The sequence below is a fragment of the Oncorhynchus keta genome, chromosome 2 (assembly GCF_023373465.1).
Source record: "Oncorhynchus keta strain PuntledgeMale-10-30-2019 chromosome 2, Oket_V2, whole genome shotgun sequence".
Lineage (NCBI taxonomy): Eukaryota > Metazoa > Chordata > Actinopteri > Salmoniformes > Salmonidae > Oncorhynchus > Oncorhynchus keta.
Window position 1 is genome coordinate 81,415,364 of NC_068422.1, and position 27,443 is coordinate 81,442,806.

At 43.0% G+C, this 27,443-nt stretch overlaps 3 protein-coding genes and 2 long non-coding RNA genes across 8 annotated transcripts; 3 read left to right on the plus strand and 2 right to left on the minus strand.

Annotated features, from left to right (window-relative positions):
* Positions 1-506: 506 nt before the first annotated feature.
* LOC118360839 (E3 ubiquitin-protein ligase AMFR-like) lies at positions 507-12,945 on the minus strand. Of its 4 annotated transcripts, none has more exons than XM_035740300.2 (14): positions 12,781-12,945; positions 11,782-12,169; positions 11,581-11,673; positions 11,058-11,222; positions 9,789-9,941; positions 9,049-9,089; positions 7,337-7,469; positions 5,903-6,036; positions 5,537-5,647; positions 5,155-5,357; positions 4,858-4,964; positions 4,476-4,610; positions 4,099-4,289; positions 507-3,568 (listed from the first exon to the last, which is right to left on the minus strand). In XM_035740300.2, exons 2-14 carry the CDS (start codon positions 12,067-12,069, stop codon positions 3,418-3,420), a joined length of 1,905 nt encoding a protein of 634 aa, XP_035596193.2. In that variant the 5' UTR covers positions 12,070-12,169; positions 12,781-12,945; the 3' UTR covers positions 507-3,417. The 4 variants fall into 4 exon arrangements, with proteins under 4 accessions (XP_035596193.2, XP_035596202.2, XP_052340996.1 ...); XM_035740309.2 differs by lacking the exon at positions 12,781-12,945 and adding an exon at positions 12,635-12,759; XM_052485036.1 differs by lacking the exon at positions 12,781-12,945 and adding an exon at positions 12,626-12,644.
* A 795-nt stretch (positions 12,946-13,740) lies between these two features.
* Positions 13,741-15,744, minus strand: LOC127909341 (uncharacterized). The gene is made up of 3 exons (XR_008070877.1): positions 15,416-15,744; positions 14,675-14,786; positions 13,741-14,580 (listed from the first exon to the last, which is right to left on the minus strand). It is a non-coding gene; the product is annotated as an uncharacterized LOC127909341 (long non-coding RNA).
* Positions 15,745-15,984: 240 nt separating this feature from the next.
* LOC118360849 (leukotriene B4 receptor 1-like) lies at positions 15,985-19,850 on the plus strand. Its single transcript, XM_035740332.2, has 2 exons — positions 15,985-16,220; positions 18,066-19,850. Exon 2 carries the CDS (start codon positions 18,171-18,173, stop codon positions 19,242-19,244), a length of 1,074 nt encoding a protein of 357 aa, XP_035596225.2. The 5' UTR covers positions 15,985-16,220; positions 18,066-18,170; the 3' UTR covers positions 19,245-19,850.
* A 59-nt stretch (positions 19,851-19,909) lies between these two features.
* LOC118394320 (leukotriene B4 receptor 1-like) lies at positions 19,910-21,275 on the plus strand. The gene has a single exon (XM_052485044.1). The coding sequence runs from the start codon at positions 20,035-20,037 to the stop codon at positions 21,091-21,093; it is 1,059 nt and encodes a 352-aa protein (XP_052341004.1). The 5' UTR covers positions 19,910-20,034; the 3' UTR covers positions 21,094-21,275.
* Positions 21,276-21,679: 404 nt separating this feature from the next.
* On the plus strand, positions 21,680-23,596 carry LOC127913233 (uncharacterized). The gene is made up of 4 exons (XR_008085352.1): positions 21,680-21,731; positions 21,798-21,994; positions 23,150-23,347; positions 23,560-23,596. It is a non-coding gene; the product is annotated as an uncharacterized LOC127913233 (long non-coding RNA).
* Positions 23,597-27,443: the final 3,847 nt, after the last annotated feature.

A 27,443-nucleotide genomic window follows, 5' to 3' on the forward strand; every position in this document is an offset into this window, starting at 1 on the left:
TGTTTTGGAACCGGCTGCCTCCCGGGCATGAGTCAGGTGCTCCATTTTGGCCGACGGTAGAGTCAGCTCAAAACAAAAGTGGCCATAGGTTAAGCATGTGGAGTAAATTGTAGGACTCTGTTTTCACATGCAAAAATTATTGCTCTTGATAAAAACACTATCTGCAATCCAAATGAAAAAGTTAGAAAATGCAAAAAAAATTGTTAAAGAGGATGTAGATTTCTGAACAATGCATCATGCTGCCTTGTTGACAACATGACTGTGCGGAGCAGATTACTGTTCCATTTGAGAAGGGTGCTCCTCCCTCACTGCATAGCACGGTGCACTGCGGTTCAGCTGAATCAAACTCTCTCACTGGTAACATTGTGGGAGGCAACCCATCTGTCTAGAAAGAGATTAATATCAATATATACTCAATATCTAGAGCAGTGGTTCCCAACCTGGGGTATTAGGACCCCTAGGGGTACATGGCCTATCCACAGGAAGCAAAGAAAAGCTAGTTTGGCTGTAGAGAAGCTCTGTTTATTATTGATCATTTGTTCATGTTACTTGAGCAGTTCTTACAAAAACTACATTATTTACACAATCAAACCATATATTCTTGATTTAGGCACAAAATATGAGGAAAGCTCAGTCCAAAAGATTAATTCATGTTTTTGATTAAGATTAAATACACAATGGTTAAAAAATAACCCCTTATGAATATAAAAATATGACATGGATATGAAAATATGAGTTGATCAATAGCTTGAATCAATGAAAAACTGACTAGTGTATTTTGTTTTTAACAAGAGGTGCATCTCTGAAACAGTTAGTAGAAACTTCTTACAATCCCACAGATGAAACAAGCTGAAAGAGAGAGACACAAAAATATGCACATCTCAAAGAAAGAAATCTGCATCATGTGGAAGTTCATGGGATCAATGTTCTTTGGGGTAAACATAAACTAAAGCATTCCATTGTGATTCATGCATATCTACCACTCAACTTTAAAAAGCCTTTAGTTATCAAAGACATCCAACACATAGGCCTACATATCATCTGCAAGAATCCAACACATAGGCCTAAATATCATCTGCAAGAATCCAACACATAGGCCTACATATCATCTGCAAGAATCCAACACATAGGCCTACATATCATCTGCAAGAATCCAACACATAGGCCTACATATCATCTGCAAGAATCCAACACATAGGCCTACATATCATCTGCAAGAATCCAACACATAGGCCTACATATCATCTGCAAGAATCCAACACATAGGCCTACATATCATCTGCAAGAATCCAACACATAGGCCTACATATCATCTGCAAGAATCCAACACATAGGCCTACATATCATCTGCAAGAATCCAACACATAGGCCTACATATCATCTGCAAGAATCCAACACATAGGCCTAAATATCATCTGCAAGAATCCAACACATAGGCCTACATATCATCTGCAAGAATCCAACACATAGGCCTAAATATCATCTGCAAGAATCCAACACATAGGCCTACATATCATCTGCAAGAATCCAACACATAGGCCTAAATATCATCTGCAAGAATCCAACACATAGGCCTACATATCATCTGCAAGAATCCAACACATAGGCCTACATATCATCTGCAAGAATCCAACACATAGGCCTACATATCATCTGCAAGAATCCAACACATAGGCCTACATATCATCTGCAAGAATCCAACACATAGGCCTACATATCATCTGCAAGAATCCAACACATAGGCCTACATATCATCTGCAAGAATCCAACACATAGGCCTACATATCATCTGCAAGAATCCAACACATAGGCCTACATATCATCTGCAAGAATCCAACACATAGGCCTACATATCATCTGCAAGAATCCAACACATAGGCCTACATATCATCTGCAAGAATCCAACACATAGGCCTAAATATCATCTGCAAGAATCCAACACATAGGCCTAAATATCATCTGCAAGAATCCAACACATAGGCCTACATATCATCTGCAAGAATCCAACACATAGGCCTACATATCATCTGCAAGAATCCAACACATAGGCCTACATATCATCTGCAAGAATCCAACACATAGGCCTACATATCATCTGCAAGAATCCAACACATAGGCCTACATATCATCTGCAAGAATCCAACACATAGGCCTACATATCATCTGCAAGAATCCAACACATAGGCCTACATATCGTCTGCAAGAATCCAACACATAGGCCTACATATCATCTGCAAGAATGAACCTACCAGTACATGGAGTGTAGGAGTGGAGTGTGAGTGAGTGAATCAGATAGGTTCATCAGTATTCAAACCTCAACCCAACTCCTCTGAGCCCATACAGTCTTCTGTACCTCTATCAATGGATGTTTAATACAGTGTAGGTATGCGTTGGGAGGTTTTAGAGGTATACAGACTGCAGATAGAAACCACTGGTTGACCTAGAGGTCAGGGAGCCACTCTATAACTCTGTACTGGTGAGAGTTTTACTGTCTGTCAGGAGACAAAAATATTACGTCTTCCTATTTAGATAGTGTTCTTTCTTGGGTGGATATGTGACATTTAACACATTATTAACAACCAGGTCTCCACAACGCCCAGAATTTAAACTCTTCTACTCTCTCTCTGCAGCATTGTGGATAAAGTACATTCATATTTCGATGAGTGACATTAAGTGACATTCTCTTAATTAAAATTTTAAAAAAGCTTCACAATGTTTTAATCTATTAAACCTACTCTTAATTCACAGTTTTCACTCCATTCTTATAAAATAACATCAGTATGTTATCAACCCAACCCATGATATCAATAGCTCATTACAACACAAATATTTTTGTTGTTGAATAAAACCAATACAAACTATGTCCCACTCCATTACACTATGAGCTGTATGTAGCAACAGCACCTTAACAAACCCTAACTAACTTCAGCAGCATCCTCGGACTGTGACGCCATGCTCTTTCCTTCCCCATCATGGCCAGTAAAGAGAATGGCAGGTAAGTCTAGTGAAGCTGGGGGGCTAGAGCTATGTGATGACAGGTGTGCACTTCAGAAACTCAGACAGACACCCACCACTCCTTTAAAACGCTGGTGATCCATGTCCAATTAAGCCTCTGGTGCCTGGTGAAAGTTCAGAGCAGGCTGGTACCATTCCCAAGGCCCAGTTCTCATATCTCACTAGGGCAGCCTAAAACAGCAGAGCCCCTGTGCCATGTGCAGCCAAAGCCCATGCTTCTTGTAACACTTTGTAATGTAATGTTTTTATTTAGGTAATTCGATTGATCATATAACGTAGAGAGCTCTTTCGGTGGAGGTGCCTCTTAGGTGGGACATGAGGAGTTTGGTGGACACTCCAAGGGCATTAGGTGTGGGTTCGAGGCGAGACTGTCCAAGTGGGAGTTTACAGTCCAGTATAGTCTCAGGGAGCAGGGTCTGGTTGGCTCTGCATGCGTCTCTCTGCAGCTGCTGCCATGGTCCTGCGTCTCAGCATGGTCACGTCTGAGACAGGGGCGTCTTCCTCCAGAGTGGGCAGGTCCTCCTCGTCCTCTGGGCTCTTTCTCAAGTATCTCCTGTGGGGAAATGAATTGAGGTCAATGTGGGTTGTGTTCAGCAAACACGAAACTGAAGGAAATGCTCAGAAACAGAGAGTCGCAGGGAGAAACTGTCTGTACCAGTCCAATAAGAAACGTTCATTTTGCTAAACTTTTACTGTGGTGTGTCCTTATAAACATAACAGTGATCTCAGTCATTTAGTTACAATAGAGCTATTCTGCTACTGTAGTTACTCAGTAAAAGGGCCAGTGACTGAACCCTGACCTAACAGACACGAAACCACTACCAAGACAGCAACAGGTGTTTGCTCTTATCTAAGAAGACTCTTATTTTGAAAAGATTGTCAGCTGAGGCCTGTTCAGGATGCCTGGTCACGTTGCAAAACATTCAGACAGAAATTGATTGCGTAATAAGATATGATTGTCTGCGAAGTTGAATAGGGTAGGCTATATTTCTATCTGCAAAGCTGGGAAGGTTTCCCCTCACTGAATACACCCGTTTCGTTTGACAGACTGGTCTAGTATTGCCGGTGGTGACAGTACAGTACCTGCGTGCCTGTTGCAGCAGCTCATCCTTCCTCTGTAGCAGCATCTTCTGTCTCTCCTCTGCAGACTTGGAGAAACGGCTCCCTCTGACCTCCAGGCTGTTCAGCTCTCTGGGAGCAGTATCCACCCCCCCACTGGCTCCTGCCCCCTCCTCTGGGCCTGGGTTCACCTGCACGGGGGAACGCTCAGCCGCCTGGAGGGGGAGAGGCAACACAGTATACACCTTTAAACACATTTGACTAGATCCTGAACTCATTCCCTCTCTTTTTCTGCCTAACCCTCAGAACAATCACACACAAGGGGAAAGTGTAGGCCTTCTGGGGTCTATATGTGGACCACCATGGCCAAAATACCCAATGAACTGAACTGGAGGACCTACCAGAGCAGGGAAGGGCACCACGATGCGTCCCTCCAGGATGTTGTCGGTGGTGACCTCCACAGAGCGGGTCAACTGCAGGTCCTGCAGCACCAAGTGGTAGGGAACCTGAGGAAACATCTCCTGGATCTGATGGGCCTGTGGGGAGTAGAACACTATGTTACCCAGCAGCCACCTCAATTCTAGTTAAGTCATATTGCTGCAATGACTACATTGAAAACAAAGCTGTTGATGAAGGGCAGGTGTAAAAACAATCTTCAAAGCTCAGATGATGCTTGCGAGACCTCTTGGAAGGATTAAACCTAGTCCAGGACAAAAAAAAAACATGCTGAAAGGAGAATCCCCTGGTGTCCCGGGAGGGGATTAGAGTAAGGCTGTGACTCACCATGGTGTTGAGCTGAGAGTTGTTGGCCTGCTGAGCGATAGCCAGGATGTTAGTTGTGTGCATCACCTCTACTGAGAAACTAGGCAGCCAGCTGGCGATGCGGGAGCCTGGGAGGAGACATCACCACAATAATCACTACCTGAAATGTGCACTATAACAAATGTCTAACAGTGTGATGTCTGTCTATGTGACTATCAACATGTTATATGCCAGAACTCATCATCATCAACCATACTCAATAGAGTAGTCCATTCAGTGAGATCACCTGTGTTGTAAAACAAGTCTGTATGGCCTTACCATCAAAGTGGAAGAAGTGATTGTGTTGGTTGAGGTGTGGTCTGGCGTCTGCAGCGGGGCCCCCAGGGCCCAGGTTGTTCTCCAGTGGGAGGCCAGTCCCCTGCTGCTGGCCTCTGGCCGGGCCTCCATCACCACTGATGTTCAGGGACATCCTGCATGTTGGACACGACGTGTCCTGCTCCAGCCACGACCGCAGGCAGGAACTGAGGAATAGCAAACAGGAACGTTAATGTACACAGATACGCATCAAACACAGGTACAGACACAATACTCTTAGTGTCAATCAAAACATCACCCACATAATGCCACATTCAATCAAGTGTGAGGAAATAATGACTCCTGGGATTTTAGAAGTGCCAAGGTGGCTGGGTCAGTCTCTTACTTGTGGAAGAGGTGTCCGCAGGGCAGTTTACGTGCTGTCTGCATGGTGTCCCAGCAGATGGCACAGTCATCGCTGTTGGATACCAGCTCCTCGGCTGTGGCCACTGCAAACCTGAGAGGTAAAGAGCATAACAAATCTAGATCAACAACTGCACGAGTCTCATAAATAGCTAACAGCCAGATAGCCCATCATAAGAAAGCAGAGAGACGAGATTCACACAACACACACTGGTACAGCTTCATGCACTCAGAGTCATGAGTCTCAGCTAAGAGTGAAAGAACACCACCCATCACCTAATAAGTAACAGTAGGGATGTATTATATACAAGACAGTGAGAGCCATCAGTAGGCTGGTCAGTAGACAGACCTGGCCTCCATGTTGTTGATGACACGGAGGTAGTTCTTGTGGCGTCGGATGCGGCGCTGCACCTCATGGAACAGATACCTCAGCTGCATGAAGATCACCAGACTGGCCATGGACAGCCAGATATTACCAAAGAGCTGAGGGGACAGGAGTCAAACGTTAAACACAGCTCTAAGATATTACTAAAGAGCTGAGGGGAGACGGGAGTCAAACGTTAAACACAGCTCTAAGATATTACCAAAGAGCTGAGGGGAGACGGGAGTCAAATGTTAAACACAGCTCTAAGATATTACTAAAGAGCTGAGGGGAGACAGGGGAGACAGGGGATTCAAACGTTAAACACAGCTCTAAGATATTACCAAAGAGCTGAGGGGAGACGGGAGTCAAACATTAAACACAGCTCTAAGATATTACTAAAGAGCTGAGGGGAGACAGGGGAGTCAAACGTTAAACACAGCTCTAAGATATTACCAAAGATCTGAGGGGAGACAGGGGAGTCAAATGTTAAACACAGCTCTAAGATATTACTAAAGAGCTGAGGGGAGACAGGGGAGTCAAATGTTAAACACAGCTCTAAGATATTACCAAAGAGCTGAGGGGAGACAGGGGAGTCAAACGTTAAACACAGCTCTAAGATATTACCAAAGAGCTGAGGGGAGACAGGGGAGTCAAATGTTAAACACAGCTCTAAGATATTACCAAAGAGCTGAGGGGAGACAGGGGAGTCAAATGTTAAACACAGCTCTAAGATATTACTAAAGAGCTGAGGGGAGACCGGAGTCAAACGTTAAAACTGCTCTAAGATATTACTAAAGAGCTGAGGGGAGACAAGGGAGTCAAACACAGCTCTAAGATATTACCAAAGAGCTGAGGGGAGACAGGGGAGTCAAACGTTAAACACAGCTCTAAGATATTACCAAAGAGCTGAGGGGAGACAGGGGAGTCAAACGTTAAACACAGCTCGAAGATATTACCAAAGAGCTGAGGGGAGACCGGAGTCAAACGTTAAACACAGCTCTAAGATATTACCAAAGAGCTGAGGGGAGACGGGAGAGTCAAATGTTAAACACAGCTCTAAGATATTACTAAAGAGCTGAGGGGAGACAGGGGAGTCAAACGTTAAAACTGCTCTAAGATATTACTAAAGAGCTGAGGGGAGACCGGAGTCAAACGTTAGAACTGCTCTAAGATCAAACTCAACTTTCATCTAACTGAATACTGTGGTTCTCTCTCAATCTTTCCTCGATTACTCTCATCATCTGAGAAGAGACACCATGGAGATAGAATGCAAGGAATCAAAGAAAGACAAATTGAGATAAAGCCCTTATTTTAAATTCAGGCTAGTTTAGTCAGCCATCTTTTGGGCCTCTTGGTGGTGCTCTTACCCATTTACTTAGTTCCCTTACTAATACCAGCCCGTAGTGCTCCGTCACTCACCAGCATGTGAATGTGGTGCATAAGGTCCAGGGACAGCATAGACAGCTCCATGATGAAGTCAGTGTAGTAGACGTAGGAACCCTTACTCTCCCAGGTGCCTGGGTGGTTCAGATCCCACAGGTGAATGGTGTACCTGCAGAGAAACAGACTTAGTCAGAACCCTGCCCTGGTCACAATAATGCCTTTTTATTTGGACATTTTTGCACCTATGCTTTTGAATTGTACATACCACAAATCAAGCAAATGTATTTATAAAGCCCTTTTTACATAAGTAGCTGTAACTAAGTGCTTATTCAGAAACCCAGCCTAAAACCCCCAAAGAGCAAGCAATGCAGATATAGAAGCACAGTGGCTAGGAATAACTCCCTAGAAAGGCAGGAACCTAGGAAGAAACCTACTGGTGGCAAGAAAAAGTATGTAAACCCTTTGGAAATACCTGGATTTCTGCATAAATTGGTCAAAGAATTTGATCTGCTCTTCATCTCGGTCACAACAATAGACAACCACAGTCTGCTTAAACTAATAGCACACAAACAATTAAACGTTTTCATGTCTTTATTGAACACACCATGTAAACATTCACAGTACAGGGTTGAAAAAGTATGTGAACCCTTGGATTTAATAACTGCTCGACCCTCCTTTGGCAGCAATAACCTCAACCAAATGTTTTCTGTAGTTGCGGATTAGAACTGCACAATGGTCAGCAGGAATGTTGGACCATTCCTCTTTACAAAACTGCTCTCTTGATGTCATGTCACAGCATCTTAAATCGGGTTGAGGTCAGGACTCTGACTGGGCTACTCCAGAAGGCTTATTTTCTTCAGTTGAAGCCATTCTGTTGTTGATTTAATTCTGTGTTTTGGGTCGTTGGCTTGTTGCATCACCCAACTTCTGTTGACCTTCAATTGCAGGCAGATAGCCTAACATTCTCCTGCAAAATGTCTTGATAAACTTGGGAATTCATTTTTCCGTCAATGATAGCAAGCTGTCCAGGCCCTGAGGGCAAAGCAGCCCCAAACCATGATGCTCCCTCCAACATAATTTACAGTTTGGTTGAGGTTGATGTTGGTGTGCCATTTTTTCTCCACACATAGTGTTCCTTCCAAACAACTCAACTGTAGTTTCATCTGTCCACAGAATATTTTGCCAGTAGCGCTGTGGAACATCCAGGTGCACTTTTGCAAACTTCAGATGTGCAGCAATGTTTTTTTTGGACAGCAGTGGCTTCTTCCGTGGTGTCCTCCCATGAACACCATTCTTGTTAATTGTTTTACATATCGTAGACTCGTCAACAGAGGTGTTAGCATTATCCAGAGATTTCTGTAAGTCTTATAGCTGACACTCTAGGATTCTTCTTTACCTCACTGAGCATTCTGCGCTGTGCTTTTGCAGTCATCTTTGCAGGACGGCCACTCCTAGGGAGAGTATCAACAGTGCTGAACTTTCTACATTTATAGACAATTTGTCTTACCGTGGACTGATGAACATCAAGGATTTTAGAGATACTTTTGTAACCCTTCCCAGCTTTATGCAAGTCAACCATTTTTAATCTTAGGTCTTCTGAGATCTCTTTCGTTCGAGGCACGGTTCACATCAGGCAATGCTTCTTGTGAATAGCAAACTCAATTTTTGTTTGCTGGTTCATTCTAGATCCGCTATGTCATCTGTGTTGCAGTGCAAGAGGGTCTGCATTCTGCAAGGAAGGGTCTTACCTCATGATGACATGTCCAGTCCGCACAGTAACCAACAGACACTGAAAGACAGAGAAAGACATAGGAATTATACATAAGTATTTTATACATCCTTTTTTTTGTGGGAAACAAATGTAACCGATGACAATGACGTAATACTAATTTGTGACTGAGTAAACCTCCTTGTTAATGTAACTTACAATAAAACAACAGCTGGAACAAACTCCTGCAGGATGGTAGTCCCAACTCCCCAGGAGGTTCAGCCAGCCCTGCTCTAGTCTACACCAATACTCTCCGCCCAATAGAGAGCAATAGTAAGGGGGTCTTTTTGTAGGCACTAACTCTGCCATGGTTCGTTGGAAAAAGTCTATGGGGAAATTAACAGAGTTTTCATAGGGTCTTTAAATAAATGCCTAAAATAAGGTCTGTGGTAAACACAGGCTTAGGAGATCTGATCCGTTTTGTTCTATAAGAATCTTCATCGGCTAACATCACCTTTTGAGAATTTTTAAACATTTACGTAATCAGAAAAAAACCACAAATGTTTCATAATTCATAAAGGTCATGTTAACTGACTGATATTTTCTCATAGAACAAAATGTATAACATATCCTAAGTCTGTGTTAACCTCAGACCTTATTTTCAGTGTCTATTCCAAAACCCTATTCTTTCCCCATAGGAATTTCTGAATGAACCAAAGGTAACTAATTTCCGTTTATTAGGACAACATGCTGGTGAGCTCTTTAGGGTTAGGTCCTCACCTCGGCAGCCATGAAGGAGAGGGTGTGCATGCCATGGGCAGCGCCCAGCAGACCACAGACCACAGCCAGACCACAGCAGCCCAGCAGCAGGGACACCAGTAGGGTAAGGACACGCACATGGCTGTTCATAGAAGTAGTGGGGGAGAAGGACAGCTGCAAGGGGGAAGAGGTACACATTAACCTACTGTATACACTCATTCAGAAAGAGAGATTACTAATCACAGATGTAGACGGACACGCACACCTACATATAACTTGTACTTGCATACAAAGAGCGACCGACACACAGAATAACAATTTAGGGGTGGTTGCAGACTTCATGGGTACTAGACTTTCCCGTTGAGCATGTTTTTGGTCAAGAGGTAAGCTTTATCTGGGCAGTGTCACTGCAGCCCCATACTGTACTACTAACACATGCTCAAATAACATGTCTAGTGACACACAACAATATTGACACAGGTACAGAGACACATACAGGCTTGTTATGCAGCCTTTCATCTAACTTTTACTGCAGACAGCAGCAACAAAGTACAGCATTACAACAGGTACCATGTCAGCTGATATGATAAGGGTCAAACCCAACACCCATTGATTGCAGACAGAGAGATGTCATTCTTCACAATATGGTGTGATGTTCTGTTTTCCTATAGCTACAGCACACTACCTAAATGTTCATCTTAGTTTTTTTGTAGTCCCCCACTCTGTAGTTTGAATCTATGAAGTGACTGAAACATTAGCTAAACCTAAGACCCTGGCCTACATACATACAGCAAGAACTAGGCTTATTAATAGGTCTGGCCTGGACCGGAAAGAGACCTGGTCTATGGCAGTCACTGTGACTGAATGTATAGCAAACAGCGTCATATCACTGGCATCTAACATAGGTATATAAGTTTACAGTGTAAACAAGTCAACAAGGTCTCTCTCTACAGTACAGTGGGTGGGCCCATCTACATTTTGTCATTTCCTTATTTCAGTTTTTTATTCAGTGCTCTAATAAGTTGTCATGCATACTGTGTAATAGCACTTGTTACCCAATATAACTTTTTTTTATGAATTTAACCTTTATATCATGCCGTTACTCATAATTATTTAAAACTACTCATGACAAATTTTATATAGCTGTTATAAAGGCTTTATGAATGCATTCATAAAAACACCTACAGTAAAGTGTTAAGCTATCTTAAGATGAACGCACCAATGTAAGTCGCTCTGGATAAGAGCGTCTGCTAAATGACAAATGTACTGTTAGAGGTTGATGAGACATACATATTCAAAGCGGTCCTTGCACAGCTGGACCATGAGGTGGAGGAAGACCAGGGCAGAGAACCACAGACACCACATGACCACCTCCTCCACCATCTGAACGTTCAACACCCCGAAGATAAAGATGAACTTATAGAAGATGAAGTTCCAGAACTTGTCTTTAAGGTGCTGAGGGGAGAGAGAGGAGGGGAGTGGAGTAGAGAGGAGAGGAGATGGGAAGAGAGAGGGGTGGAGAGAGGAGAGGTCAAGACATTAGAACATGGATGGAGTGGTCAGAGTACACTAATAGACTCAAACCACCAGTGTAGATTTCAATGATAAGTTCTTGTTTTGTGGACTATTTGTGGACATTTCTACTATAGTTTACATAAACAGTTAGATGCCTAACCTTCAATAAGGTGACATGCCAAAAAGCAAACACTTGAGAAAACATGCAAGTACCATGTTGACATGTGAGTACACACAAGGCTTATCAAATTATCCCAAATATCAGTTATTAAGTTACCACCACAACTCCAAGCCTCACCTGCTTCTCACTGACTCGAAGGGGCCCAAAAACCATGCACTGGATCATCTTAGCAATTAACATCAGAGAACAGCAAGCTGTATTCACCAACACCTGAGGAGTAGAGAAGAGCAGACCACTTAGCAACCATGTAACAACTAAGTAACATAACAACAATATTTGATGCTTGGCTGAGTTGAACCTATCTTGAATAAGACTTACCCATACAAAGAGACTGTCAGTGACCAGGTACCACATAACAGTGGTCGCCAATTCTGTATCTGCACCCACAACATCATCGCTAGTCACATGTTCTAGGCCTAGGCCGCCTCTATTATCCCCTACTAAGGGTGCAGGTGGTGGAGGCTCGTCCATGTCTGGAACCCCGAACCCCTGTTCTGTCACAGTAGTGTAGGCGCTGAAGATGCTTCCAGCCAGCAGAGCCACACTCAGCGCTGTGTAGGTCTGCAGACTGGGCCAGGGAAACCTCTCCAGGAACAGCAGAGGCATTGGAATGTTAATGTTGGAGGTGTCTCACACACAAGACTTGTGAAGTTAGGCCTAATAGGCTTGACACTGTTTTTCACCACACCTTAGCTCTGTCAACAACCTGCAGGGAAGGAAAACAAATTAGTAATGCTACTGTAGGTAATGGTAATGCATGGAACTAGCTAGTTAGTGTAACGGTAGTAAGCCTGAGCAACAAGCCCTCTGTCACGTACTAGTTTCTAGTGTTGTTTCACTGGCCAGAGACAGTTGTAGAGTGCTAGCTGAGCAGCTAAACTTGCTAGTTAATTTCATATTGTTATTAGCTAGCTATCTACCTAGCCACCGCTATCAAAACAACGCCCGTTTTGGTCCAGCTAACTAGTGAGTGCTAGACTAATGTTGCATGGAAGCTAGCTAGCTGTTAGCTACACGATTTGACAGCTAGCTAGCTACCAAATGTTGTATAGTTCAAATAAAACAAACTCCTATAGGGGACCTGATATTGCTTATAAATGAGCACTTTAGCTTGCTGGCTGTCTAGTTAAAAAGTCCAAGCTCTCTAGCTAGCTAACGTTACCTGTCCCACCTGTCCCACAATCTGATGTTTCCGTACTCGGTAGAGGTTGCTAACTTAGCTAGCATTAGCAACTAGCTAGTTAGCTAGTTGATGATTATGAAACACACCGAACCAGTCTGGTTAAAATTTGAGCAAAGACATTTCACTCAACTTACAAATTAATCAATTTGACATTAACTAGCTAACTTCATGTCCAACATCCAATTTTCCCTTGTTGAGGTTGACAGTAGACTACGTTAAAATTCCCCGATCCGTGGTTATTGCTGCGTTCACATACTAGTCGGACCTAGGAAACTCGGAAATGTCCATCTTGCTTAGTCGTTGGCCCGCGGCACGTGTATAACTTCAACCAGTTAGTAAGTCGGACGTTTCCGAGTTTCCTAGTGCCGTCTGGTGTGTGAACGCGGCATATGTTGACGACATCTTGTTTATTTCTCACAGGCTGGAGAAAAACAATCTATGCTGCTGAAACCCCGGGGGCCTGTTGCACAAAACTAGGATAAGGGATTAAGCCAGGATATCTTGGTGATCCTGGCTCAATTGATCCGTAATCCGGTTGCACTAAAGATGGATAGGGGGCAGGAGGATATGTTATGGTATAAATTACCATGGAGATTTATTCTGTGGAGCTAGCCTGCTCCAGACCAGGCTAAATTCCAGGATCTATTTAATCTCATCCCTAATGTCAGTCAGCAGTCATCACAAATGGAAACCAAGTTATTTCACTGCTCACTATACATTATCACATATAACTAGACCCATTGTCATTAAACGTTTGTGATCATTAATTTAAATGATTTTGGATAAAAAAATGATTTTTAGATGTTGCTATCATTAGATAATTTACAGTTTCCCATAGACTATATATAAAATGATAGAATATTAGGGCCACAGAGGGGGAAAAAAAAAGACAAGTCATAATATTGTAACCAGTTTTTTTAAAGGAGGACAGTTGTTAAAATGACAGATGCGGGGCATTTCGTGAAATTGTACTTCAGTATGGTTTCATAAACAAAGACATGCTGATGTGCCAGAATATTAAGTATCACATTGTCATAAGTATCAAAACTGTAAAAACAATATGTAGCTTTTCTGCAGAAAGAACCAGCCTCATAAATGTATGGCTTTATCCTTTTTCTTCAGTGTGGCCCTAGTACTGTCATATAAACAAATACACATTCCATATGAATATAAAAACACAATGTGTAACATTATGTTCCTTTATTGAATAAGGACAAAACAAAGCAGGTAAACCATCAGCTCCTTTCGAAACTGAAGTCACAGTGACTCTACAAGATGGAAAGCACAGAATCCAAGCATATTATACAAAATGATACATACACATTCAAAGGTCTGTATATAACACACCCTGCATGTCTGCACACTAAAATAAATGCAGGACAAATCCATACACATCAACTGAACAGACAAATGAATGGATGCAGTAGCCTCCCTGCAGCCTTGTATTACACACAGTATACCGCACAATCATCATAAGAGGCCAAATTCGTAAAAAAACAAACCAAAAAAAAACAATTCCTCTGCCACCGCAGGACATATTTAACCAAAATTGAAAGCACACATACTAACATAAATAATTCAACACATATTGGTCCCTCAGCAGCCGACCACTGTCGTCATCAGGGAAGATTGCCGGATTGTCCCAGTCCATGGCTGGTGGCACTCTGGGGGCCCTCTCCTTCCTCAGGCAGGCCACATTGTGGAGGACAGCACAAGCCACAGTAATATCACATGCCCTAACAGGGCTGACCCTTAATTTGTGAAGGCAGTGAAAGCGTGCCTTCAGGAGGCCAAAGGTCATTTCAACTCTGGCCCTGGTCCTGGCATGGGCATGGTTGTAGGCCTGCTGTGCTTCCTGGGGGTCTGTGAAAGGTGTCAGGAGAAAAGGCTGGCAGCCATACCCCTGTCTCCCAGCAACACACCAGAGAATTCACCTGTCAACACAAAATCTCATCATTACTACCTCATAAACACAGTGATATTCTTGACACAGCCATGATGGTTATAAATAGGGGTTGTGTGGCTTACCTTGTGATAGGCACTGATAGATTTCAGAGGCCCGAAAGATTCTGGAGTCATGGACTGAGCCAGGCCATTTTGCCACAACATTGCTGATCACACAGTCAGCATTGCAGACCATCTGAAATCATAAGATGAGGAATATTACACCAATCAATGCACATCACTGGCAGATTTTTTTTGCTTATTTTCCTAGGTAATTTTGCTGAAGAAAATATTCAAGATGTTTTTTAGATATTTTTTTTTTTACTGAAAACAAGACAAAAATACTAAGTAAGAAAGACATTTTTGCAGTGCAGTGAGCAACCGACCTTGGGTCCTTTGAAAGGCGCTATATAAATTAAAGTGATTATTATTATAGCTCATCTATTTATTCAATTAAATTTTATTTATATAGCACTTTTCACAATTGTTTCATTCTGTCAAAGCAGCTTTACATTAATGAAAGCAGGAGAAACACAAAAAACGGTGGACAACATAAGAAGCAGAGTACAACGGCTAAGATTAAACCGTACTGAGCGTAGTAACGTTAAATAATAATGTAAGGCTTTAATAATAATTTATCATAGCTTTATACAGTGTGATGGACTTACTTTACACAATTTCACTCATATCTGCAGTGCATTTCAATTAAAAATGTAACCGTTTCATAATTACAGTACAACTGCGTTTTTGGAGATGTGAATTAAATATTTGAATTGTAATTGTGATGTTTCAGCGGAGCGGTGTGTGTAATTGTGCACTACTTACGCATTCAGGCGGTCTGCAATACTTTGCCACGCTTTTTCTCTTTGCTTTATCACTGTGGCGGTGTTGCCTTTCTTCTTAATTATATCTTTTACCTCCTCGTATGCCTCCATGAGGATTTGTGCTTCCGACGGGGAAAAGTACGCGGCTCTAGTTGCCATGGTAAATCAGTTAATCTGTGATCTGTGGCGGGGTCTATTTGAGTGAGCCGCCAGGATTGGTTTCACCTGGTTTAATGAATCCGTGTCTGCTCATCCTGGCTTGGTCTTTGTGCAACCAATTAAGCCTGGACGCACATGTTTTGGCTTCATTGAGCTCAGCTTAGTCATTTATCCCGGATGTCTTAATTCTACTTTTGTGCAACAGGCCCCGGGACATGAAATTCTGAGCGTCATCACAGCAACTTTCAAAATAAAAGTCTATCAAGTGCAATGTTGTCCAGTAAAATCAGGGTTGGGGTGTAACTGATTACACGTAATAATTTTACATGTCTAATTAGGAAAAACAATTACCTGTAAATCCCTTACTTTAGTCAAATGCTTATGCACTAGCTTCCTCAACAATACAGTAGAGTAATCAATAATAACAACGAAAAGAGTCAACCCTATGTCAAATAAAATGCTATTTTTCACGAGCGAAATACAACAAGCGTAGACTTTACCGTGAAATGCTCACTAGGAGTTAAAAAGTAAGAAAATCAAATTTGCTAAAGAAAAATAGTAACACAATAAATTAACAATAACAAGGCTACAGTATGTACAAGGAGTACCGGTACCGAGTCAATGTACAGGGGTACAAGGTTGTTGAGGTAATATGTACATGTAGGTGGGAGTAAAAATGACTAGGCAATCGGGAGAGATAATAAACAGTAGCAACAGTGCATGTGAAGAGTGAAAAAGTGTGAAAGTGTGTCTATGTGTGAGTGTGTGGTGTCAATATGCATGTGTGTGTGTGTTTGAGCGTATGTAGTGTGTGTGTATGTGTTGGAGTGTCACTGAAGTATACTGAAATATAATTACAAGCATTTCATAAGTGTCAAAGGCTTTTATTGACAATTACATGAAGTTGATGCAAAGAGTCAATATTTGCAGTGTTGACCCTTCTTTTTCAAGACCTCTGCAATCTGCCCTGGCATGTTGTCAACTTCTGGGCCCATTCTGACTGATGGCAGCCCATTCTTGCATAATCAATGCTTGGAGTATGTCAGAATGTGTGGGTTTTCGTTTGTCCACCCGCCTTTTGAGGATTGACCACAAGTTCTCAATGGGAATAAGGTCTGGGGTGTTTCCTGGCCATAGACCCAAAATATCGATGTTTTGTTCCCTGAGCCACTTAGTTATCACTTTTGCCTTATGGCAAGGTGCTCCATCATGCTGGAAAAGGAATTGTTCGTCACCAAACTGTTCCTGGATGGTTGGGAGAAGTTGCTCTCAGAGGATGTGTTGGTACCATTCTTTATTCATGGCTGTGTTCTAGGCAGAATTGTGAGTGAGCCCACTCCCTTGGTTGAGAAGCAACCTCACACATTAATGGTCTCAGGATGCTTTACTGTTGGCATAACACAGGACTGATGGTAGCGATCACCTTGTCTTCTCCGGACAAGCTTTTTTCCGGATGCCCCAAACAGTCGGAAAGGGGATTCATCAGAGAAAATGACTTTACCTCAGTCCTCAGCAGTCCAATCCTTGTACCTTTTGCAGAATATCAGTCTGTCCCTGATGTTTTTCCTGGAGAGAAGTGGCTTCTTTGCTGCCCTTCTTGATACCAGGCCATCCTCCAAAGTCTTTGCCTCACTGTGTGTGCAGATTCTCACACCTGCCTGCTGCCATTCCTGAGCAAGCTCTGTACTGGTGGTGCCCCGATCCGGCAGCTGAATCAACTTTAGGAGACGGTCCTGGCGCTTGCTGGACTTTCTTGGGCACCCTGAAGCCTTCTTCACAGCAATTGAACCGCTCTCCTTGAAGTTCTTGATGATCCGATAAATGGAATCTTACTGGCAGCAATTTCCTTGCCTGTGAAGCCCTTTTTGTGCAAAGCAATGATGGCAGCACATGTTTCCTTGCAGGTTAGCATGATTAACAGAGGAAGAACAATGATTCCAAGCACCACCCTCCTTTTGAAGCTTCCAGTCTGTTATTCGAAATCAATCAGCATGACAGAGTGATCTCCAGCCATGTCCTTGTCAACACTGACACCTGAGTTAACGAGAGAATCACTGACATGATGTCAGCTGGTCCTTTTGTGGCCAGGCTGAAATGCAGTGGAAATGTTTTTGGGCAATTCAGTTCATTTGCATAGCAAAGAGGGACTTTGCAATGAATTGCAATTCATCTGATCACTCTTCATAACATTCTGGAGTATATGCAAATTGCCATCATACAAACTGAGACAGCAGACTTTGTGAAAATGAATATTTGTGTCATTCTCAAAACTTTTTGGCCACGATTGTAAAACATGCCCAACACAATGCATTCATGCACTGAAAATAATTATTGTATAAACTGTAATGGGGAAGGCATACATAATCTACTGTAAAAAATAAATACAATGCAAAATACATCAAATATTTAACAACCTTAATTTTTCTTTGTCACATCTAGCTAACCACATTACTGTCACACTCAGACAGAAACCCTTGTTTGTTTTATTACAGAAGTAAAGTGACCGTTACTGCTTTCGAGGCCACGGGTGATATAAGGAAGTACTCCCCAGACAAAATCATTATTTCTTAGGAAACAGCAGTTGACTGCAGTGCAAAATGAAGAGCTCGGGCTCCTCCATCTCAGACGATGATGATGCATTGTTTAATGAAACATCAACCATAGGGCGATCAGTAGTCGGTGTGATCCTGGGCCTGTCGTTCCTGGTGGGGGTCCCGGGGAACCTGCTGGTGATCTGGACCATCCTGAGGCACGTCCAGCAGCGCTCCCACACCGTGGCACTCATCCTCCACCTGGCTGCTGCAGACCTGCTGGTGCTCATCACCCTGCCCCTGTGGATCTACTCCCTGGCCCGCTCCTGGGTGTTCGGGGAGGCATCCTGTAAGGCCATGGTGTACGTCATCAACACCTGCATGTACAGCAGCGTCTTCCTCATCACCCTCATGAGCATCGAACGCTTCCTTGTCATCCTGTACCCGTTCAAGATGTTGCGCTGGAAGACCAAGGCAATTATGGACAAGGCTCTAGTGGCTATCTGGGTTCTGGCTTTCCTTTTAGGGATCCCATCCATTCTTACCAGCTCTATGGATGAGATCAATGGGACTGAGCAGTGTCTTTTCAAGGAGTACAGCTCAGTGGCCCAAGAGGTGGTGTTCTTATGCCTGGAGACCTTGGTGGGCTTCGTGGTCCCCTTCTCCACTCTGGCTGTCTGTTACTGTCTAGTAGCAACACACTTGAGGACAATGCATTTCGGCAGGACCAAACAGAAGTCGACAGTTCTGATCAGTAGTGTGGTGGTAGCCTTCGTTCTCTGCTGGCTTCCTCACCATGTCCTCAACACTGTAGACCTAGTCAGCATCCTGGCAGAGGATCCAGATGATGCTGTGCCTGTTTCAGTGGCCCAGACTGCAATAGTGTTTATCTCTGGAGCGCTGGCCTTCATTAGTAGCTCTGTGAACCCTGTGTTCTATTCCTTCGCTGCAAGGAACTTCCAGGGCAGTCTCCAGGAGTCCCGCATGGTCAGGCTGTTCCAGGAACTCTCCTCACACACCTCCTCCAAGCTAAGGGGATCTGGCAACACAATAGGATCTGGCAACACAATAGGATCAGAAAACACAATGTCCTCAGTAAGGCCAGACTGCAACAATACCACAGACATAACTACCATGTAGGACTACAGAGATGGTGGCGCTGGATAAGAGCATTCTGGATAAGTCGTTCTGGATAAGAGCGCCTGCTAAATGACTAAAATGTCAAATGAAAACTGTGACCTGATCATTGATTCAGATGTCAGCATTGATGAGAAATAAATATGTCTAGAATCTAGAAGTTTGATTAACAGTTGTATTTTTATGATCATGGTACAAAATGTAGATATTGTTGTGGTCCTTGTGAAATACGGTGAGAAAAGCTCACACAAGTAATTCAATTGTGACTATTTCAACACAATAAAGCGATTGAATTTGCTCATAAAGTGGTATAATTTAAATAACATTTATTCATGGTCATGTTACAATTCCTTGAATATTATTTGATTTAACCTTTATTTTGTATTTACATTCATGTTACATAAAATAACACACTGCCTTACTCTATTTGATCACAATAAAGTTCACAATAAAGTTCATATGACTTCAATAAAAGTAATTTGTGGTCAATACAATTGTTTGAACTCTTAAAATATCTCAGAAGATATATTTTTCCAGACAGTGCCACAATAAGGACCCACTGGATGACTCAGTGCTATGTCTCTCACAGAATGATGGCTCTGTGAAAAACCAACCTCTTTCCTGTTCTCCTCAGCAAAGTTAAAGGGAAGTGAAAGCTTGCTGGTGCAGCACTTTTTTTCTGTCTGAGTATGTACACCAGATAGAAGGCACGTAAAGCGAGGTGAGGCAAGGCGATCGGCAGCATCAACCAGAACCGTTCGATCATCAGCTGTCTTCAGCTTCAGAGTCCACCATGGCTCCTGATGAGTTTGCTGGCGGGTCAGTGGTGGCCTGTGTGATCCTGGGCCTGTCGTTCCTGGTGGGGGTTCCGGGGAACCTGCTGGTGATCTGGACCATCCTGAGGCACGTCCAGCAGCGCTCCCACACCGTGGTGCTCATCCTCCACCTGGCTGCTGCAGACCTGCTGGTGCTCATCACCCTGCCCCTGTGGATCTACTCCCTGGCCAGCTCCTGGGTGTTCGGGGAGGCATCCTGTAAGGCCATGGTGTACATCATCAACACCTGCATGTACAGCAGCGTCTTCCTCATCACCCTCATGAGCGTCGAGCGCTTTGTAGCTGTGCGACACCCTTTTGCCTCAGCCGGCTGGAGGAGGAAGAAGGCCTTGAATAAAGTTCTTCTTGTTCTGTGGGCTGCTGCGTTCCTATTCAGCACCCCGGTCTTTCCCACCCAGGTGGTGGAGGGGGACCTTGGGGAGGAGCATTGCCTGTACAGGGACTACACCTCAGACGGCCAGGAGGCAGTGTGTGTTCTACTGGAGACGCTGGTGGGCTTTGCTGTCCCCTTTTGCATTCTTGTGGTCTGCTACAGCTGTCTCTACAGCCGCATCGCACAGATTACCTTTAAGTCCAAGCGTAAGTCCATGGGTTTGATTGCAAGCATGGTAGTGGTGTTCGCATTATGCTGGACCCCTCACCATGTCGGCAACGTGCTCTCCCTCGTCATCCTCACCATCAAGGGTTCCCACCGAGAGGCCGCAGCGCGTATAGAGAGCGTCAGAACCACCATGACTATCATTGCTGGAGCTCTCGTGTTCATCAGTAGTTCGGTCAACCCTTTGCTCTATGTGTTTGTGGCACGTAAATTCCGGCGATCTCTGAGGGAGACAGGCATTCAGAAATTGTTCCGGCATATCTCAAGCACAGCTCCCGGAGAGGGGACTAAAGAACTGTCCTTTGTGACCAAGAGACCAAGCATCTCTCAGACACAGAGCCACAGCTCCCAGTGTGTTACAGAGCCTAAGGAACAAATGGATGTACTTATAAATGTATGTGAAAACGTTTCTTCCTGAGATTGAAAACAATGTTTATCATATGTTTTTGATAAAGATTTTTGTGTGTAAATGACAAAGTTTGATTTGTCACATTATTTCTATATGTTAACTAACTTAAAATGTAGAAGAGCAATTGTTAGTAATGTTTACGTCAAACATAATGCACATAAAAACATTAAAATAGGTGCTGTATAATTTTACCTGTGGTGAATTTGTGGTGAATTTGAATTAACTTTTGAAATACTTTTTAACATATACACATTTTTCTATGTAGGCCCCACTGTGTTAGACACATTTTTCTATGTAGGCCCCACTGTGTTAGACACATTTTTCTATGTAGGTCCCACTGTGTTAGACACATTTTTCTATGTAGGCCCACTGTGTTAGACACATTTTTCTATGTAGGACACATTTTTCCCCACTGTGTTAGACACATTTTTCTATGTAGGTCCCACTGTGTTAGACACATTTTTCTATGTAGGTCCCACTGTGTTAGACACATTTTCTATGTAGGTCCCACTGTGTTAGACACATCTTTCTATGTTAGACACATCTTTCTCCCACTGTGTTAGACACATTTTTCTATGTAGGTCCCACTGTGTTAGACACATTTTTCTATGTAGGCCCCACTGTGTTAGACACATTTTTCTATGTAGGTCCCACTGTGTTAGACACATTTTTCTATGTAGGTCCCACTGTGTTAGACACATTTTTCTATGTAGGCCCCACTGTGTTAGACACATTTTTCTATGTAGGCCCCACTGTGTTAGACACATTTTTCTATGTAGGCCCACTGTGTTAGACACATTTTTCTATTTAGGCCCCACTGTGTTAGACACATTTTTCTATGTAGGTCCCACTGTGTTAGACACATTTTTCTATGTAGGCCCCACTGTGTTAGACACATTTTTCTATGTAGGTCCCACTGTGTTAGACACATTTTTCTATGTAGGTCCCACTGTGTTAGACACATTTTTCAGGTCCCACTGTTTTTTTTCTATGTAGGACACATTTTTCCCCACTGTTTTAGACACATTTTTCTATGTAGGCCCCACTGTGTTAGACACATTTTTCTATGTAGGCCCCACTGTGTTAGACACATTTTTCTATGTAGGCCCCACTGTGTTAGACACATTTTTCTATGTAGGCCCCACTGTTTTAGACACATTTTTCTATGTAGGCCCCACTGTTTTAGATCTTTCACATTTTTCTATGTAGGCCCCACTGTGTTGACACATTTTTCTATGTAGGCCCCACTGTGTTTAGACACATTTTTCTATGTAGGCCCCACTGTGTTAGACACATTTTTCTATGTAGGCCCCACTGTGTTAGACACATTTTTCTATGTAGGCCCCACTGTGTTAGACACATTTTTCTATGTAGGCCCCACTGTGTTAGACACATTTTTCTATGTAGGCCCCACTGTGTTAGACACATTTTTCTATGTAGGCCCCACTGTGTTAGACACATTTTCTATGTAGGCCCCACTGTGTTAGACACATTTTTCTATGTAGGTCCCACTGTGTTAGACACATTTTTCTATGTAGGTCCCACTGTGTTAGACACATTTTCTATGTAGGCCCCACTGTTAGACACATCTTTAGACACATTTTCTATGTAGGCCCCACTGTGTTAGACACATTTTTCTATGTAGGCCCCACTGTGTTAGACACATTTTTCTACTGTGTTGTAGGCCCCACTGTGTTAGACACACTGTGTTTTTTCTATGTAGGCCCCACTGTGTTAGACACATTTTTCTATGTAGGTCCCACTGTGTTAGACACATTTTTCTATGTAGGTCCCACTGTGTTAGATTTTTCAGGTCCCACTGTGTTAGACACATCTTTCTATGTAGGCCCCACTGTGTTAGACACTGTGTTCATTTTCTATGTAGGTCCCACTGTGTAGGTCCCACTGTGTTAGACACATCTTTCTATGTAGGCCCCACTGTGTTAGACACACATTTTCTATGTAGGCCCCACTGTGTTAGACACATTTTTCTATGTAGGTCCCACTGTGTTAGACACATCTTTCTATGTAGGTCCCACTGTTTTAGACACATCTTTCTATGTAGGTCCCACTGTGTTAGACACATTTTTCTATGTAGGTCCCACTGTGTTAGACACATCTTTCTATGTAGGCCCCACTGTGTTAGACACATCTTTCTATGTAGGTCCCACTGTGTTAGACACATCTTTCTATGTAGGTCCCACTGTTTTAGACACATTTTTCTATGTAGGCCCCACTGTGTTAGACACATTTTTCTATGTAGGTCCCACTGTGTTAGACACATTTTTCTATGTAGGCCCCACTGTGTTAGACACATTTTTCTATGTAGGCCCCACTGTGTTAGGCCCCACTGTGTTAGACACATTTTTCTATGTAGGCCCACTGTGTTAGACACATTTTTCTATGTAGGTCCCACTGTGTTAGACACATTTTTCTATGTAGGCCCCACTGTGTTAGACACATTTTTCTATGTAGGCCCCACTGTGTTAGACACATTTTTCTATGTAGGTCCCACTGTGTTAGACACATTTTTCTATGTAGGCCCACTGTGTTAGACACATTTTTCTATGTAGGCCCCACTGTGTTAGACACATTTTTCTATGTAGGCCCCACTGTGTTAGACACCTTTTTCTATGTAGGCCCCACTGTGTTAGACACATTTTTCTATGTAGGCCCCACTGTGTTAGACACATTTTTCAGTTGTGGTATAATGCTCATTTCATGCTCAAATGTTTTTATGTGCCACAGAAGAAAGAGCTTAATAGAAAAAAAGAACATAGTGTCACTGTATATGTTGTCTGAAGCTATATGATATGAGTACAATGACTGAGTGTACTGTATGTATTCAGCTGCTTATCTTGAGGCCTTGCCTCAATACATTTATTTTAGACCCTCCTGATCTGGATATAATATATTTCACCCACAGCTTTAGCCTTCATGATAATGGCTGCCACAGATATCAGACTCTTCCTGTCATACTGAGCTTTCCAACTGTCTTCATACTGATCATTTCATTGTTATAGTTGAAGTCAATGAACATGTGTATGTACCCCATGCCATATTTTTTATATTTTTTATTGAACCTTAATTTACCTAGGCAAGTCAGTTAAGAATAAATTCTTATTTACAATGACGGCCTACCCCGGCTGAACCCGGACAACGCTGGGCCAATTGTCCGCCGCCCTATGGGACTCCCAATCATGGCCGGATGTGATACAGCCTGGATTCGAATCAGGGACTGTAGTGACGCCTCTTGCACTGAGATGCAGTGCCGTAGACTGCTGCACCACTCGGGAGCCCTTTATGCGTTTATTTAAATAAAAAAATACTTATTTAAAAAAAATATCACTTAAAAAATGTGTTGAAAGTGTTTCAAAGACCATTATAAACTGGATGGTTTGAGCCCTGATTGCTGATTGGATGACAGCCATGGTATAGCAGATCGTATACCACGGGTAAGACAAAACATCTATTTTTACTGCTCTAATTACGTTGGTAACCAGTTTATAATAACAATGTGGCATTTCGGGGATTTGTGATATATCGCCAATATACCACGGTTCAGGGCTGTGTCCAGGCACTCCGCAAAGCGTTGTGCTTAAGAACAGCCCTTAGCCATGGTATATTGGCAATATACCACACCTCTTCGTGCCTTATTGCTTAATTATAAGTGTTACAAAATGTTTTTTCAGTCAGAAAGTATAAATCCTCTAGTTCTGTTGTTCCAGGCTACACGAAACATCTGTTCTGCGACAGCACGAGTCATGCTTTCAACTTCCCTCTCATCTACGGAGATTGCAACATGAAAATCTGCCTTGTGTCCCCTTTGACCATTGACGAAATGAGGAATTGTGTACTACTCTTCGGCACAGTCATATTGGAGAGAAAACCATATTGTTTTTGTTGGGCTAGGGGGTTTCCTATGTCAGCTAAATCTAGTTAAACATTCTATTCAAATAGGATACATTTTATTTTCATCAATATCATACTATTGATTGTAAATGATGATCCATCAGTCCTTATAGTCCAATAGGTGGCAGTGTACCTATTTTCCATTGTCCTCTCTCTCCATTTAATAGCACAGTTTCTATATAACTTAAAGGATGTACGCTAAGGTGTAATTTCACTATATATTAGGTAAGATGTGATTAGCTTTATATCTGTGTTGACTGTCAAGAGGCTCCACAGTGTCTCCGCATGTATTCTTCTGAAGGAGTCACGCAGCGTTTGGCTGGGAGTCAGACGGGGCTCTGTCTCATCCTGCTCCAGTAAGCTTGGCTCTATTCAATGTGTCACGCTGTCACTCAGACAAACGTGCACACACACATGTACGCGCGCACGCACGCTCTCACACACACACACACACACACACACACACACACACACACACACACACACACACACACACACACACACACACACACACACACACACACACACACACACACACACACACACACACACACACACACACACACACACACACACTGAATGGAAGAATTACTGCAGGAGACTACTCCAGGGCTGAGCAGGGCAGCTTGTGTCAACACAACCCAATTACAGGACAACACTGCCTAAATTGTTTTTCACCTGCATCTGTAGTATGTACAATATTAATGTAAGGGATGCGGTGATCTCCGTTACCCTCTGTATATTTGTGAAAAATTATACTGTGACACTGTCTCCAGTAATCACAGCTGTGGGTGGTGGTGCTGGCTGCTGCCCCAGCAGGTGCTCCTGTCTTGTCTGAACTTGTCTGGCCTGGGCTGCTGACTAAAACCCACTGGTGTCACACTGACAGAGGCCGAAACAGCCTGAGGCTTACCTACATCATATGACTGTTAACTAACCAATGGCCTTGGCTCATGTCTTGCTTCACTGATGTTGCTTGCATGGAGTGTAATAGGCTACACTCAACTGCACACTGAAAACGAGGTGTAACAGGTTTGAAACTGATTATCATCTCCTCTTTGACTTTCTGTGAGTCACAGTTATCGGTGTGACAATGTAATTATGGAAAATTACAGTGGGTAAATGGTGTGACGTGTGTTATGTGTGCAGAGCACATCAGCAAGAGGACTCTGCCAAGCTCTGAATGTGTGGTGCAAAATGAGGAAACAACCGTCAGTGTGTGAGAAAAAGTTAGCAGGGTGTCAAACACATGTAAACCACTAGTCACAGCTTGCCAGAGTAGGATTGTCTCTCTAGTCTTGAGAGAATGGACAAGTTCATTCAGAATTTAAGTTTCTCACCATTAACACTCACTGAAGGAAACACAAAACATGGAGACCGACTACCTTATGGCAATTCCCTTTATGTGTAGATATAAACACGTGAGAAATACAGTGGGGCAAAAAGGTATTTAGTCAGCCACCAATTGTGCATGTTCTCCCACTTAATAAGATGAGAGAGGCCTGTAATGTTCATCATAGGTACACTTCAACTATGACAGACAAAATGAGAAAAAAAATCCAGAAAATCACATTGTAGGATTTTTTATGAATTTATTTGCAAATTATGGTGGAAAATAAGTATTTGGTCAATAACAAAAGTTTGCAAATTATGGTGGAAAATAAGTATTTGGTCAATAACAAAAGTTTATCTCAATACTATATATACCCTTTGTTGGCAATGAGAGAGGTCAAACGTTTTCTGTAAGTCTTCACAAGGTTTTCACACACTGTTGCTGGTATTTTGGCCCATTCCTCCATGCAGATCTCCTCTAGAGCAGTGATGTTTTGGGGCTGTTGCTGGGCAACACAGACTTTCAACTCACTCCAAAGATTTTCTATGGGGTTGAGATCTGGAGACTGGCTAGGCCACTCCAGGACCTTGAAATGCTTCTTACGAAGCCACTCCTTCGTTGCCCAGGCGGTGTGTTTGGTAGCATTGTCATGCTGAAAGACCCAGCCACGTTTCATCTTCAATGCCCTTGCTGATGGTAGGCTTTGTTACTTTGGTCCCAGCTCTCTGCAGGTCATTCACTAGGTCCCCCCGTGTGGTTCTGGGATTTTTGCTCACTGTTCTTGTGATCATTTTGACCCCACGGGGTGAGATCTTGCGTGGAGCCCCAGATCGAGGGAGATTATCAGTGGTCTTGTATGTCTTCCATTTCCTAATAATTGCTCCCACAGTTGATTTCTTCAAACCAAGCTGTTTACCTATTGCAGATTCAGTCTATCTCAGCCTGGTGCAGGTCTACAATTTTGTTTCTGGTGTCCTTTGACAGCTCTTTGGTCTTGGCCATAGTGGAGTTTGGAGTGTGACTGTTTGAGGTTGCGGACAGGTGTCTTTTATACTGATAACAAGTTCAAACAGGTGCCATTAATACAGGTAACGAGTGGAGGACAGAGGAGCCT

Coding starts and splice junctions, on each gene's coding strand:
- LOC118360839 (XM_035740300.2), bottom strand. CDS start 12,069: ATGCCTCTGCTGTTCCTGGAGAGGTTTCCCTGGCCCAGTCTGCAGACC. Junction 11,223..11,580: donor TTCGAGTCAGTGAGAAGCAG/GTGAGGCTTGGA, acceptor CTCTCCCCTCAG/CACCTTAAAGACAAGTTCTG. Junction 7,470..9,048: donor ACTGGACATGTCATCATGAG/GTAAGACCCTTC, acceptor GTTTCTCTGCAG/GTACACCATTCACCTGTGGG.
- LOC118360849 (XM_035740332.2), top strand. CDS start 18,171: ATGAAGAGCTCGGGCTCCTCCATCTCAGACGATGATGATGCATTGTTT.
- LOC118394320 (XM_052485044.1), top strand. CDS start 20,035: ATGGCTCCTGATGAGTTTGCTGGCGGGTCAGTGGTGGCCTGTGTGATC.